Source organism: Puntigrus tetrazona, chromosome 17 (genome assembly GCF_018831695.1).
Source record: "Puntigrus tetrazona isolate hp1 chromosome 17, ASM1883169v1, whole genome shotgun sequence".
Taxonomy (NCBI): Eukaryota; Metazoa; Chordata; class Actinopteri; order Cypriniformes; family Cyprinidae; genus Puntigrus; species Puntigrus tetrazona.
The window spans coordinates 21571000-21586779 of NC_056715.1; the positions used below are offsets into that span (position 1 = coordinate 21571000).

General features: G+C 36.7%; 3 protein-coding genes across 7 annotated transcripts in view; all 3 read left to right on the forward strand.

Annotated features, from left to right (window-relative positions):
- The window catches only part of zfyve28 (zinc finger, FYVE domain containing 28), a 22589-nt gene extending 20932 nt beyond the window's left edge, over window positions 1-1657 (forward strand). For all 3 annotated transcript variants that reach the window (XM_043262992.1, XM_043262993.1, XM_043262994.1), the window contains 3 exons: window positions 1-84; window positions 178-362; window positions 529-1657. The exon at window positions 1-84 is cut by the window's left edge and continues 39 nt beyond it. In XM_043262992.1, coding sequence (XP_043118927.1) covers window positions 1-84; window positions 178-362; window positions 529-909 — 650 coding nt within the window. In that variant the 3' untranslated portion in view covers window positions 910-1657. The remainder of the gene's footprint in view (window positions 85-177; window positions 363-528) is intronic.
- A 191-nt stretch (window positions 1658-1848) lies between these two features.
- On the forward strand, window positions 1849-7461 carry si:dkey-21a6.5 (multiple epidermal growth factor-like domains protein 9). Of its 2 annotated transcripts, none has more exons than XM_043262155.1 (9): window positions 1849-2221; window positions 4258-4401; window positions 4508-4646; window positions 4738-4817; window positions 5020-5083; window positions 5526-5614; window positions 5831-5943; window positions 6156-6312; window positions 6755-7461. In XM_043262155.1, the coding sequence occupies exons 1-9, from the start codon at window positions 2173-2175 to the stop codon at window positions 6910-6912; spliced, it is 993 nt and encodes a 330-aa protein (XP_043118090.1). In that variant the 5' UTR covers window positions 1849-2172; the 3' UTR covers window positions 6913-7461. The 2 variants fall into 2 exon arrangements, with proteins under 2 accessions (XP_043118090.1, XP_043118089.1); XM_043262154.1 differs by having other exon boundaries at window positions 1851-2221; window positions 4738-4826.
- A 6054-nt stretch (window positions 7462-13515) lies between these two features.
- mrpl35 (mitochondrial ribosomal protein L35) lies at window positions 13516-15522 on the forward strand. Of its 2 annotated transcripts, none has more exons than XM_043262194.1 (4): window positions 13516-13604; window positions 13965-14127; window positions 14939-15083; window positions 15206-15522. In XM_043262194.1, the coding sequence occupies exons 1-4, from the start codon at window positions 13574-13576 to the stop codon at window positions 15392-15394; spliced, it is 528 nt and encodes a 175-aa protein (XP_043118129.1). In that variant the 5' UTR covers window positions 13516-13573; the 3' UTR covers window positions 15395-15522. The 2 variants fall into 2 exon arrangements, with proteins under 2 accessions (XP_043118129.1, XP_043118130.1); XM_043262195.1 differs by having other exon boundaries at window positions 13527-13595.
- The last annotated feature ends 258 nt before the right edge of the window (window positions 15523-15780 follow it).

Genomic DNA, 15780 nt, shown 5'->3' on the forward strand with positions numbered 1-15780 from the left:
GTCCTATTGGGTATCTGAAAGCCTACCATGCCAACCTTTATCTGTCAGCTGATTCACTGAAAGTTAGAGAAGCCATTGAACAAGGTGAGTGGAGTGGTTTGAAGAAATGAACGATCTTTTAATGACAGAATCATAAATGTACTCCGTTTGATTCGATGTGAAATTCTTTCTCCTTAGGAATTGCAGCAGCAACAGTCTTCTCGCCTGGAAAAATCACAGAGGTGCCAGAGACGCAGCTGCGAGTGGCCTTCGACGGAGACGCCGTTCTCTTCTCAGATGAGTCGGAGAGGATCTACAAAGCCCACGGACTGGACAAGTTCTTTGAGCACGAGAAAGCCCATGAAAATAAACCTCTTGATCATGTACGTTCCTTTTAAATTCAGTAGCATGCAATGCTGTGTTTTAACTCCATCACAAAGTATCAGTAGATAACATAATGATGGCTCTAAAGCATCTACTGATACTTTTTCAGAAGAAAAGAAGGATGTTATACTTCTGACAATAGTGAATTATTATCATTTTTCGTAGGGACCGCTTAAGGGCTTTTTGGAAGCTCTGGGGAAGCTGCAGCAGAAATTCTATGCCAAAGGTCAGCGTCTGGACTGTCCCATCCGCACCTATTTGGTTACAGCTCGCAGTGCGGCCAGTTCAGGTACCCGGGCCCTCAAGACGTTACGTTCCTGGGGTCTAGAGACAGATGAGGCGCTCTTCCTGGCAGGAGCCCCTAAAGGCCCAATGCTGGAAAAGATCAGACCTCACATCTTCTTCGATGATCAGATGTTCCACGTGGAGGGAGCAGCGGAACTCGGGACTGTGGCGGCTCATGTACCCTACGGAATTGCCCAGAAGTCTCAAAGAAAGACAGCGAGGGATGTAAAAAAAGACATGCCAGCCAAGCAGCTGGAGTGAATGCTGCGCTCCTCATTCATTCGTTTGAAAGGTTTTACTCCAAAATTAAACATTTCTCATCCTTTACTCCAAGATTTACACATCCCGTTAACTTTTTTTTCTGTTCAGCCCAGAAGAAGATAATCAGAAGAATGTTGGTAACCAGACAGCTGATGGTTACGTTGACTTTCATAGTACGGAAAAAAAAAATACTATGGAAATCGGTGGTTACCAGCCATTTTTAGCGTCTTTGTAATTGGTTACTTTGCAAAAGTGAGTAAATACATGAATTAAATTTTATAATAGCGACTTAGTGAGTTGTGCTTTTCCAGCTTCCAAAAATAGACCAGTTTGTCAGTGGCAGACCCTTTGCACTAAACATTACAGCTTTGAACTTGTTTACTACATCATATCAAGCCATAAACATGCAAATAAAACTGGGCAATAAATGGTATGCTATTGAGTTATATTCTTACATTTTCTGTTCTAATGTAATAGCAAATGCTGTATGTCATAAATATCACCGCCATGTATATTTTCGGCTTTTATATTGTAATGCTCTGGTTTTGAACGAACATCTCTGTTACTGTTTACCGTAAAGGGCTGTTTTACACTCAGTATTGAAACTTTCATGCGTGCACACAGTGTTTAAATCCATCAGTGTTATTATGTATACATTTGATTCACGTGTTTGTGAAATCCTGTGTGTTGCTCAGGGCATGCTTAAGTCAGTGTTTTGCACTAAACACCTTAATAAACGGAGAAGAGGAAATAAATGTTGAAAAATATTTTTTTATGTACATATACATATTTCTCCACTTCTTCACATAACCCCTATCATCAAGTTGTGTGTGTGTGTGTGTGTGTGTGTGTGTGTGTGTGAGAGAACTACAGTTACCATAGTAACTTTGAGGAAGTGTCGACTCTTAAGGGCGGGATTTCAAAAATGTCGTCAGTTCTGTTGGACTTTTAACTCGAGTCCATCTGGTTAATCAGTCACTGTCGTCCACTTTAAATATAACGCTTGACTTCTGGATCGTGCTCACTTTAGTTCACGTTTAAAGAAAGTTTGTGGACGGTACAACAGCAGGATAATAGTGAACCTTTTCGGTCTTTGTTTAGGAATGTGACCGATCACATGATTAGTGTCATATGACATTGATGAGCCCACGAAAGAGAGCAGAAATCTTCCAGTTCCTAATAATACGCTAATACTGTCGTTCTGTCGAGATGAATTGAGATGGGTAGACAGATGTGGGGGCTCTCGAAGTAAACAGCTGGATCATGGAGAGTTTGGGAGTTTTTTCTGTTCTCGTCACCGCCTGTGTTTTGGGTGAGTTTTCGAAACGCGGCAGATTATCAGATAAATAGGACTATGTTAGGACGTTTTAGTATTCAAGTTTTATCGTTGAACTAATATTTAAAAATATATAGAAATGTAGCTGTCGTGAAGATTTATTATTATTATTTTTTTAAAGATTTCTCTTTTTAACGGCAGCAACATTTCGCTTTGTGTGAATGAACCATGTGCATTTTATTTTACGTAGCATTTTGTATTTTGGTTATGTCTGGTTATTGGACAACATTATATATTTATTAAATTTTTCCTCAAAATGAATAATATTTAACGTCTACCTATACAATATTTACTTTTAAATTAATGAAAAAACGCTTGTGTTTGGGGGCGGTTTCAAATCGGGTTTCGCTGTGTATATTTTTGCCTGCCGTTTCTTCAATACAGAGTCCCATTTAGTACACCTTTTGAGATATTTCACCTAACAACACTCTTCCCGAATACTAAGGCAGGCCTAAACCTGCAAATCTTTTGGCCAAAATCGATAGTACAATACAGCTCTGCTTCTGTATAGTAAACAAACACTACTTCGGGTTATCCATACAGCCATACAGTGACGGCAGTATTCTGTAGCGTGACATTTATATGTTTTTATGACCCCTGGTTCATTCATGTGTCAGTGTTTATGTTATCCGTCAAAGTACCCATTTCGGGTGTTCTTAAAAGTTTATTAACCAGTCAGTGAGAGTAAACTTTCCCTCAGAGAAAGTCGTGAAAGCTCGGAAAAGAACGAACAGAAACATGGTTTCCAAGTCCCTCACTTGTTCTTAGTATTTCTGGAGTGAAATCGAGTCATATGACCATCTCCTCGGAATAATTGTATTTCTTCAGTGGGTGCTTGCGTCGCTGTGGGTGATCGGCCTCATGGCTAATGTGATTACATTCACAATAAGGACTCTGTTTGCTTTTCTGCTGGTGGTTAACAAGCATGCTGTGCCATTTACAGTATACACCAACAGACAATAAACACACAATCAAAGGAATGTGGCTTTGATGCATGTGATGCCATTACATTAGGCCTCTAAACAAAATTTGCCTAAAAACTTAAGTATTTAGGCAAAATAGAGAAATCTTGTCATATTCATTACATTTATAACCTCCTTTGTGCTTTAGAAGTCTTTTACAGTTCACTTGAGACTAAATTAGGGTCAAGCTCAGTAAAGATGACCATCAACACAAGTGATGTTATGAAATAGTTTATTCCGTCTTCTGTTTTTTATAAATTCTAAAATGTACTTTATTTTGGTGATGGCAAAGCTGAATTTTCAGCATGTTTAGTGCTACATGATCCTTCAGAAATCATTTTAATATGCTGATTTGGTGTTTAAGAAATGATTTATTATTATTATTATTATTATTATTATTATTATTAATAAAAAATGTTCATGCTGCTTATTCGTTTTTGGAAACTAATAAGAACTAATAAGAATTAATCAAATTTCTAATCGTTATGGACACAATTATGGATGCCACAATGATGTAATCTTACAAAAAGTCAATAAATGTCCACTTACGTCATTCTAAATGCTGTAATCTTTTTTTTATAATTTAATGAAGAAACCAATCCAATCGATTGCTGACATTTGAGGCTTAGTACAATAGAAAAGCAATAAAAGTTTTTCAGTTTATTGTAAATGTTAATTGTCAACTTACATATTTTCATGAAAACATTATATGCAGTCGCCTCAAATAATGGTATAAACATCACTGTGTAAATTGTTCATCAGAATTACAGAAGTACAATTTCAAGCGAGTAATTGACACACATGATTTTTGTCATAATTGCGCAGCCCTCTGTTTCATTTTTTGCACAAAATGATACACGGGTTTGAAAGACTTTTTTGGGCTTTCACGTCCTTTTCACTGTATTCGCTGTGAAAAAACCCCAAAACTATTTGGATTTTTGAATCACATGTGGATAATTACATCGAAGCCTTTAAAAGTATAATAGTGGTTTTAAGAGGATGGTGTGATATGATCTGTTTGAGCCTAGATTGTCCTCTGTCGTTGTGTAGGAGTGGTGATGAGTCAGACGACACTCAGTCCTGCTGTGACCATCACCACAGTCAGTACAAACATGAGCACTACAGCACCCAGCTGCTCCAGCCTCAACACCTCCACCTGCGCGGCCTGCGCTCCTGGCTCTCACTACGATAACGGTAGGTGCTTTTCCGTTTGATAGGAATGTGAATTTGCTTCATTTTCATTTCACGTTGTCATAAAAATCGAGGTTGACGCATGCACTTTGTCTTTCGGTGTTCTCAGAAACTCTGCTGTGTTCCTGCTGTCCCGAGGCAGGCCTGTGTGTGTCACCTGGAGCCTGTCTTCCGTGTGTCCAGGGTTTCTATCAGCCTCTAGCAGGACAGCAGGCCTGTCTGCCCTGTTCTTTTGGCTTTTACAGCAAGTGAGAGGAGAATGCATTACAGTGTCCTAATTACGATTTAAAGCCTTGGCTATCTTTCGATACCAACCATGCTTTAATCATATTTCATTAGTTCCAGTGGAAGCCCTGTCTGCCAGTCGTGCCCTACGGGGTCCTACAGCAATAACTCGGGCTCTGCTTCCTGTACAGCCTGTGCGCCGGGTAACAATTGAAATCTCATTCGGTTTATTGTAATGTTTCTTTTTTTCTTTATGTAAAAAAAAAAATATATATATACACATTGAGGGTGAAGATAAAATATGCAACTACGTATTAAATATAATGAGGTTTAATTATGTGTGCGCTATATACCTTACTTTTATGATATGTAAAATGTGACATTTTATTTTTTCAGGTTTCTACACATCTTTGCAAAATTCAACATCATGTAACCCATGTCAGCAAGGCACATACTGCAAGTAAGTTCCTTTTCTTGACATTGCACCATAAAAATTTGAGTAATACGCAGCTTTTTTTATACACGCATTACAACAAAAATAAACATTGGATATTTAATAAAATTTTTGTGTGTGTGTCTATATATATATATATATATGTATATATATATATATATATATATATATATATATATATATATATATATATATATATATATATGTATATGTATGTATATGTATGTATTTATATAATAAATCATTACAGCACTTTGATATTTTCTGATTAAATGCAATGTTTTGTTTTTAAAAAGGTTAAATAGTCTTTTAATAAACACATACATATGAGTAATAGAAGTATTCATAATATGGTAGCCATTGTAGTGGTGTCATTGCAGTACCACAGGATTGTGAGATCTGTTGTAAACTGGTTTTCTGTGTTGCTTTCTTTCTGCCCTTTTGACAGTTCCTCCAGCTGTACACAGTGCCGGGTCTGTCCTGCCGGCTCAGAGGCTCTACAGACAGCTTCCAAAGAATGTACGCCCTGTCGCCCAGGTATCCTCTTCTTTCAGCCGCATTATATCAAAGTAGAGCTAACGACGTGCGGTTTTTGTCATTTACATTTCTGGAAAATAGATAAAACCATGTTACCCGGAAATATGACGGACATAATGAAATTGATTGCATGAGCGTGATACGAGTTTAGTTCTGTACATGAATACAGGTCTTTGTTGAATAATAAAACTCAATGATGTCAATGTTTTTTGACAGGAATGCACAAGCTTTCCCAGCAAACCATGTGTCAGATTTGCACCAGTGGTTTTTATCAGATCCAGTGGGGCCAAGAAAACTGTGACCTGTGTCCTGAAAACCACTACTGCCCTGTGAGTGATTACTTCCTCTAAACACACACACACACACACACACACACACACACACACACACACACACACACACACACACACACACACACAGTCTTTACTCTTACCGCTAAACTCTTTCCTCTTGCTATAAATGGAAATCGTATTCTGTTGTTCTTCTTTTAACACTTCTTTGTTTGTCTAAGAAAACAAGTGTACCTCTGTCTGTATCTCAGAGTCCTGATGTAAATCCGATCCAGTGTCCCGCTGATGCGTTCTGTCCTGAGGGCAGCACAGCCCCTGGGTACTGCATGGAGACCTTCTTCAGAAAGGCAGGGGAGACGTGCGAACTTGCTCCCGTTACCATTGCACTGCTCGTTATTGGAGGAGGAGGTATAAATGTTTACATCACACCATCTCTCAGAGCAACTTTGTTGCCGAACCAAATTGCGAAAAACACCAGTTTCACAAATAAGAGTCTTTTGCTAAGCTCTCAACATGAAAAATTCCGAATTGAGAGTTCCTTTCATGTTTTGCTTACAAAAATGTGCTGAACAGTGGTGAACATACCAAAATTATTATTGGACTTAATGTATTGGTTATTATTTGATTTTAAGATTGATTTAAGTCAAAAGATCGGTTGTCACTCTCTTAAAGGAATAGTTCTATCAAAAATGAAAATGACCCCATATTTTGCTCACCTCCAAGCCATCCTAGGTGTATATGACTTTCTTCTTTCAATCGAACACAGCTGGAGTTTTTTTATTGTGGAGTTAGTAAAATACGGAGTAATTTCCTTTTTAAATGAAATGCTCCTTTAAATGCTTCTCCACAGTGGGTCTTCTCTTCATCATCGTTTTGGTTCTGCGGAGGAGAAGAGATAACGACAGCGAGCTATCCCTCGCTCGGACGCCCCTCTTGAGAAAAGACCGCCCACCTGGTCGCTTCTATGGAATCCCCTGCGATGCAGAGCCCGTCTATGCAGGCTGGTGATATTACCGGGTACACTGACCTGTTTTCAGCTGCACAGATTTGTCTGAATGTTTCTATTGAGAACATAGAACTTTTCTAACTTTATTTTGGTAAAATAATATTAAATATTTAATGAATGAAGAGGCACTTTTCTGCATTCCATTTTTAAAACCTGTGTACTACTGACCCTATTTTGAAGTTATGTCTCTTTTGACTTGACTGCTTTTGGAGTCTGGAATAATGAGAAACCATTCAGTATTTTTTTTTGGGGTTTCTTTTGTATAAATTTTGCACCGAACATTAAGCCATGGCACTGAAACAGTGGATTTTGGATGAAGTTGCTGGATTATTCTTATTTTGTTCACAAATGTGTGTTTACCTTTTTTTTTTTTTTTTTTTGTGTGGTACCACTATTTTTGTCTACCTAGGGCCCTCAAGTTATATTGTATTATATAAATTTGCAGCATTTATTGTATTTAACATGTGATGTGTCACATATTACTTTTAAAACAAAATATTTTGGACGATTTCCATGGTTGTAAACTGGAATAAACATCTTTTCACAACTTATATGCAATACATGCAAGTTTGATGGGTCATTCCAAAGACTTCCTCTCAGAAATTTCCAAAATGTACTTTCATTATCTGAACTGTCATATGACATCCTGTTGTTGATTTATAGAGAAAATATTAAACTTGTGAAAACACAAGGCACCATATTTATATAGGTAAACAAAAATGTTTTTTACTTATTGTATACAAACAATAAATGATTTTTAAGTAGACAATCTATCTAACCAGCCTAACAGCTGTTTGTATTTTAGGACCATTAATTCAGACCACTTCGCTTAGTTTCATTCTTCCAACCAAGACTCCAGGACTGACAGGTGGAGCCTAATAACTGTGTTTTGGTGTCCTGAATTGGCTTGTCCTGTGGCAAATATGACCACGAAAGACTGTATAAGTACATACGAGTGAATGATCAAAACTTAGGAAAATGCCTGCAGAATACCAAATCTGTCCCCTGCTGACCAGCCTTTTGTGTGGGATGTCCTAATTTCCGAACTTCTCCACAATTCTACTTTAATTTTTATTTCAACGTATTTTTGGTTAGAATTTGTTGATAATTACATTGAAACAGTTTAAAAACAAGCTAGTTTTATTCCTAATGAGGATATTTATTGTCAAACACTTGTAAATACAGTTTAACATTAACACTGCACTGTGCTTACATAAAGGTAAATAAAAAATGATTGTACCTAAAAGTTAGGTAAAAACTGTACTGTACTTACATGAAAAAAGAAAAATTCAAATAAAGATTTAATAAAAATGCATAGGCTAATTACATTTAAGTAATTAAGTATCTTAATACAAAACAAATTCACTACCAGGTTTTAAGATCAGTCAGTTCAAGTTTCTTTCAGTTGAAACTGCTCAGATTTACATTTAGTTTAGGACTAGGTTTGCACCTCATCTTTAAAACCCGGGGAGTGTGTTTTATCATTAATTTATACTTGATTTTGAGAACCACTGACTTCAACTAGTGATAAAATACATGACTGTCATGTAGGCTAATAGGTTTAAACATGATATCATGCTGTAGCTGTGGGGCTAATACAATATATTCCCAATGAACTGCATATGTGAACTTTTTGTAGACCTATTGTCTAAATCAAATGAATTTTCACCCATAGTTTGTCCGTTTAAACGTCGTGTGTTTAGTTTCAAAATGGCGTCTTTGAGGACTCTTTGAATATTCAATAAAAACAAATATTTTCTGACTTTCAGAAGAACAACGCTCTCTGAAAGTGACGTAACTGTGACGTCTACTTTAAATTGGTTTACTTCTTGACTATATAAGGACATATCAAGGCGTGGACCAATCATTTAATTACACTGTCCCACTGTACACCACGCCCATTTGCTTTTACGCCTGCGTAGTAGCGAGTACATTTGGGGATTCATACTTCGGAAGGCGCTGCAAAGGACTAATGGGTTATGTTTGTTCAGGGCCATTTAAGTGTTTTGTAAACGAGGTACAATCTAATGGAGAGTTCAAGCAAAGAAACATTATAATCGGTCGAAAGATGAAGTAGCCAATTGCATTGAACCGGACGACTAGAGCAGCTTCATGTAAGTGCACCGTAAGTAAATATTTTTTATTTCATAAATTAACGTTACGTTAAATTAATTTTAATGTACTTAATTTACGTTAAACGTTACGTTAAATGAACATTAAGTTTAGTGTTTCTCAAAGACACATTAACGAGACGCTGGTAGAACTGAGCTATAGAGCTCATATTCCAATTAATATGTAATAAGTGGATGCTACTTTTTTCCTACGACGAGGTTAGACAATTACAACAATGTCGTTTAAAAAAAAAAAGAGTCAGAATGATGGCTAAAAATAATAACGAGGGTATGTTTTGTTCACGTTAAAATGAATCTCAAGAAATTGTAAGTTATTACAATGCTAAAAAAAATCTGACTCATGACGGTTTAAAAGATGCGATTCTCGTCAACCAATCAACATCGGGAGAAATATGCGGACCATTTTTGAATATTAAATGAGACTTTTGCTTTTTAGATTATCTGTATGATGTACGGCGTAATGCCCAATCACAGGAAGATCTGTACAAAGTTAATTTAATAAATGAGTTATGGAAACGTAGCGCAATTAAAATATGTTAACGCCCCGCCCCTAGACCTATATGTCATTTTAGATTTTATAAAGTTTACAAACACGATACAGAAACATAAATATGTGTGCCCAAAATTAGACCCAACAACGTCTGTCTCAATTCGCCGACCCAAATGTTACCTTAAAACGACATAATGTGTTGTGACCAAACACTTAAAAACACAATTTCTGAATGAATTTGCGTTTTAAACGAATAAGGGTTAACCAATCATTTAATTGCCCATTTATAAGTATTTGAATAAGCATCCTAAATTAGCTGTTTGAACGAATCTAATAAATGTATAATCGACTCAATTCATTATTTTACTGCCACCTTCTGGCAGTTTTCGTTTCTTTTATACTATCATTTTCTTAAAAAAACAAAACAAAACATGTACACATAGGCCTGTTATAAAAGAAAAATCTATATTCTTTAAAAAAAATTCAAAATTATGACAGTTCACCTAAAAATTTAAAGGTTGTTGTTCTTTCAATAGCGATTTAATGCTTTTTTCATGTGACACAATAATGGATTTAAATTTTTTTGTGGGTATTTTCTGATTTGATGTGCCAAAAATTAGGTTAATTAGAGTAAAAAAGTAAACAATTGACCAAACTCAATAGTTCTCTGTGACTTAAGATGTATGATAGTAGAAAAGCAGAGGACATGCTATCAGTGTGTGTGTATATATATATATATATATATATATATATATATATATATATATATATACTTTGTGGAGCTAGAAGGAGGCCGATGCCTGCATGAGAAATAACAACAACAGAAATAATACTATGTTTGCAAATATAATAAGCTGTGATGCAGTGACTAACTAAAGAATAACAGAGAACGCTAAGATAATAATGAATGATTTAATAGTAATTAATAGGCCTACATGTATAATTATACATTGTATCTGCCAATAAGTTATATAATTGTAATAATAATGAAATAAGTGCTTTTTTAAATAAAAAAATGTTCACCAGCAATAACAACCTCATTTGCTAAAAGCATTGCAGCAAGAAGGTTTAGTTGAAACCAAAGTATATTTTTATGACAGCGGGATATTTGCAGATATTGCATATGGAAATGGTACAATGGAAGGCACAGCAGGTGAATTAATCAGGAAAAAGGAAAACAGCAGGTGTGGACAATGCCGTGATTAACAAGTAATTAAGCTGATAAACTGAGGCACGTAAACGAAATGAAGTGTAAAAGTGCTCAAGAAAACAGTGCAGTGCGGTAGTGAGCAAGAAAGATGGAGAATGATGGAGACTCAGATGTGAGTACAGGAGATCATTGGAGACTCACTAAAAATAGCTGGATGAGGATAAAACGGAAAGCTAGACCCATAGAATTTACAAATAACCATGACGAGTTTTTACAACAAGAAAACGGTGAATAGGAGATTGCTGGAGACTAGAAGGTGAGTAGAGGAGATCGCTAAAGACCTGAAGGTGAGTAGAGGAGATCGCTAAAGACCTGAAGGTGAGTAGAGGAGATCGCTAAAGACCTGAAGGTGAGTAGAGGAGATCGCTAAAGACCTGAAGGTGAGTAGAGGAGATCGCTAAAGAGCTAAAGGTGAGTAGAGGAGATCGCTAAAGACCTAAAGGTGAGTAGAGGAGATCGCTAAAGACCTGAAGGTGAGTAGAGGAGATCGCTAAAGACCTGAAGGTGAGTACAGGACATCGCTAAAGACCTGAAGGTGAGTAGAGGAGATCGCTAAAGACCTGAAGGTGAGTGGAGGAGATCGCTAAAGACCTGAAGGTGAGTGGAGGAGATCGCTAAAGACCTGAAGGTAAGTAGAGGAGATCGCTAAAGACCTGAAGGTGAGTACAGGACATCGCTAAAGACCTGAAGGTGAGTGGAGGAGATCGCTAAAGACCTGAAGGTGAGTGGAGGAGATCGCTAAAGACCTAAAGGTGAGTGGAGGAGATCGCTAAAGACCTGAAGGTGAGTAGAGGAGATCGCTAAAGACCTGAAGGTGAGTAGAGGACATCGCTAAAGAGCTGAAGGTGAGTGGAGGAGATCGCTAAAGACCTGAAGGTGAGTGGAGGAGATCGCTAAAGACCTGAAGGTGAGTAGAGGAGATCGCTAAAGAGCTGAAGGTGAGTAGAGGACATCGCTAAAGAGCTGAAGGTGAGTAGAGGAGATCGCTAAAGAGCTGAAGGTGAGTAGAGGAGATCGCTAAAGACCTGAAGGTGAGTAGAGGAGATCGCTAAAGACCTGAAGGTGAGTGGAGGAGATCGCTGGAGACTCAGAAGTGAGTACTGATCACTGGAGACTTGGAATGAAACAGGTGAGTCATTGCTGAAAATCAAATCACTTGAGGATCCTGAGTGTCCATGAGGGTGACCAGACAATGGGTGCTTCTCAAATGAAAGAACACTTCATTATTGTATATCTACGCTGCCAAATCATCAAGCTCGAAGTCAAGGATCCTTAGTAGGCAGTCTAATTTACAGTGGAAGCCCACTTGGGGCAAGACTTTGCATTCGAATAAACATAAAAATGTACAGTTTCAAAACCATAAAACATACACTTATAAGCATTAACATATACATCTAACATTTTTTGTTTATAGAAGAAAAAATAAAATAGTATTAATAAAAATATGCGCTTTTAAATCTTCTGTTATCATGTACTCCATACTTGTCTTTTGTAAATACATTTCTGTAAACACATTATATAATTATAGATCTTATTTATAAATGTAACAAATTATTTGCTGTTTTAACAGACCTACAGTGCTAATATTCTTCAGGATCAGTACTTACTTAGATAGAAAAACAGCAGTATACTGGTAGAGTAATATGATAACTGTTTTAACACTATATGCAAAGATACTCTAAAAATGGATATGATGTGTTCTTGTTAGAGGTAGAAAAGATCGCCAAAGTGAAGAGCTATACTAGGCAGAAACTTATGACTTAAAGCCCATTTTCACATTACTTTATGAAAAGCCATACGCTTTTGGTGATGCGTGGTGCTTTAAAATGAATTCATATATAAAGGAATATTTATAACTGGTAATATATTAATATTTATATTTATATATATTTATTTATAACTACACTGAATTCAAAAAGCCCATCTTATTGGCAGGGGCTATTTACATTGACTCCGCCCATCAACATGTGATTGAGAGGTGGTTGTCTGATAGTAAGATGTATGGCGATTCTATGTTTACGCTATTTTCATTTAGTGTACTGAAATGTGATCAGATGAAATGAAATAAAAAAACACACCGAATTATGATTAGGAAGCTTGTCTGATTTCTAGACTTGTGCAAAACCGACCACGGCGATGTCTTCTGTAATGTAATCTATTTTGTGTAAATTCAAATGCTTATGAGATGGGTACAGATGTAAGTAAAGTCTCATATAGGTAGGTCTCAGTAAGGTAGAGGGCATAGACAATGTAACACTAAAACAATATATATGTATAAATAATTTAAATGTTTGGGGTCACTTATTTTTTGAAAAGCAACACATTTTATTCAGCAATGATGGGTTAAATTAATTTTGAAAAAAATGTGGTAGTAAAAGCTTATGTTTATGTTTTCTATTATAAAATAGGTATTTTTTATTCTATAAAAATCGGCAACTGATTGCAATATAATTTCTAAAGGATCATGTGACACTGAAGACTGGCTGAATGGCTGATAAAATTCATCTTGGCCACCACAGGTATAAATTTATATCAAAATAAATATTCTGAACTCTATTCAAATAGTAAGTTCTAAATAAACGATTAATGTTGGCATTGGCGTTTTTTTATTGTTTAATCAAAATTGTTGATATTATTTTGTTTGAACAAAGCATCCATTTGCATGATTTAAAGCTAAATGTTTGGTGTAATAAAAATGTATTTCTCTTTTTATATATGATTTCTAGAAATCTATTTCAGTATTGCTAGTCCCCGTTCCTCTGTATTATTGCCGCGCGTTCTGTTTGTCCTAACCGGCCACTGTAGTTGATCACACGTCAGTGGCGTTTAACATGGCGGCCACCTTGACGAGAGGTCTGTCAGGTGTGAAATGTGCATGTTTTAAGTTTCATGATCAGAATGCTTAACTAAATACGAATACGAGATTCTATAGACTTTTTCTTAAAAGTTGGTGTGCGTGATAGTAAGAAATTAAATGCATGTTGGTTACAGCGTGTCGGTTCTCGATATCCACGTTATTAATTATATCTTATGTTATTCTGCATCTCATTCATGTCTTTCTGTCGCATTATGATTATATAAGTGTGGCAGAATGTGAAAAGCGTCATGCATTTGTATCACGCTAATGTAAAATCAATCGATAATAGACAAATCGCCCACTGCTGTGTTGTATTCATGTAGCTGTAATCTGTAAAGTAGAGTTCTTTTTCGTTTGTTGGTTAGGTTTGCTGAGACCCCTGTGGGTTTTAGGCAGAGACCGTCTCTCTCCTGCGGTCAGACTCGCGCAGACAGCTCGTTTTTCAGCTCTAGTGCAGAAACATGTCTCCAGACCCCCGGCCGCTGTTCCCACCGCTGCTCCCCTTCCTCAGACCGGCCTGCTGGATCGGTAAAACCTCTATCCACACGTTCTCTTTAAATGTGTATCATTGCGTTTGTGCATCTTACAGATGTTACCACAGCTCACCTGGGTTCAGATCAGATCTCTGTGTGGAGCACTGGCTGTTGTCAAATAAAAACCCTCATTGGATTTTTACAATTAATGGCAAAATGAATGTGACTAAACACACTACTGCAAAAGACGGGAGCATTTAACTTTAAACCATATTTAGCTGCTGAAAACTCTTGTTATAATACTTTTGCCCACCATTGTACAACCCATCAAAGATTATAATTCTGCTGTAACTTAGGCTACACACCCCCAAGTTGTTCCAAACCTTTCTTCTGTGAAGCTCAAAAGACATTTACAATATTGACAATAAGACAAAAGACAATATTGCGGAAATCACTTTTTAAAAGCCCTTTCACAGCATGAACGAGTCTGTGGTCTACACCAGTACAGTATTTTATTGCGTTTGTTTTAAAATGGGTAACATTTGATTCTGCTTTCACTTTAAAAACGATTTCAGTAGCAGATATAAAACCTTTTTTTTAAATGCAAAACGGTTTCAGCCACTTTCAGCTTTTTAAGCTGTAACCAAAATAATCAAATACTACATGCTCAAGGCAGGGATAGTCAACTTAAACGTCCTGCATCCTAGTTGGCCTTGTTCTCCAACCGTCATTAAAAACTAGTAACCCTTGCTTTGCTTGTTGGGCAGCCCTTGCTCTAAAAGCTTTGCCTGCTTAGTTGGCAGACACTATTATGTCGTGTCTGAAGATTTGCTCATTTTCTGATGGTGATCTTTTCTGTTCTGCAGAGTAACGCCCCTCATCCCTTCACTGATGCTCCAGCCGGTCAGGAACTTAACTTACTACAGTCTGAGGAAAGGCAAGAGGAAGTCGGTGAAGTCTGTTGTTCAAAGGTTTCTCAGGCTGCACTGTGGCCTGTGGGTGAGGAGAAAGGTAATGTCCTGCTCATACAATGATTTGGCGCCATGTTCAAAATCCAGCCTGGTATTTAAGTTCAGCCTACACACCTGAAACTTGGTCTTCATGTGTTCAATAATGTTCTCTTCTCTTTTTAGGCTGGGTATAAGAAAAAGCTGTGGAAGAAGTCAGCAGCCCGCAAGAAGCGCCTCAGAGAACATGTATTCTGTAATAAAACTCAGTGTAAATTGCTGGACAAAATGACAACACCCTTTTGGAAAAGAAGAAACTGGTACCTTAATGACCCGTACCAGAAATACCATGATAGAGTGAACCTGAAGGTGTAAAACCCTCCTAACCTTATTCTATTCATGACGCATAAAGACATGAGACGTAAAGTGTGTTGAAATTCATTATTTAAAAATATGTGGAGGGTTCACGTGTAAACGCACTCAAATAAATTCCTTCAATTGTTGCAGTTTTTTTTTTTTTTTCAGAGTCCACTCATTACTAGAGACACGGTTTTGCATAAATATAGCTTTTTCTGCATTTCACTGAAAGGCAACTGGTTCGAAATTAATTCAAATAAACGTAATATTGATGAATCACTGAAAGTTCATAACCATGAATTAACTCATTATGTACTTCATTCATTTTTTGCAGTTGTCCAACTATTAGCTAAAACTAATTTACTGCAAAAAATAAGAAAAATATATAATTACAGTAATTATAA

Bases quoted from the DNA above. Each gene is read 5' to 3' on its own strand.
- si:dkey-21a6.5 (XM_043262154.1), top strand. From the start codon at position 2,173: ATGGAGAGTTTGGGAGTTTTTTCTGTTCTCGTCACCGCCTGTGTTTTG. The intron at 4,827-5,019 runs GTAACAATTGAA...TTATTTTTTCAG, and splicing joins CTGTACAGCCTGTGCGCCGG to GTTTCTACACATCTTTGCAA. The intron at 5,615-5,830 runs GTATCCTCTTCT...GTTTTTTGACAG, and splicing joins ATGTACGCCCTGTCGCCCAG to GAATGCACAAGCTTTCCCAG.
- mrpl35 (XM_043262194.1), top strand. From the start codon at position 13,574: ATGGCGGCCACCTTGACGAGAGGTCTGTCAG. The intron at 14,128-14,938 runs GTAAAACCTCTA...TCTGTTCTGCAG, and splicing joins CAGACCGGCCTGCTGGATCG to AGTAACGCCCCTCATCCCTT. The intron at 15,084-15,205 runs GTAATGTCCTGC...TTCTCTTTTTAG, and splicing joins GCCTGTGGGTGAGGAGAAAG to GCTGGGTATAAGAAAAAGCT.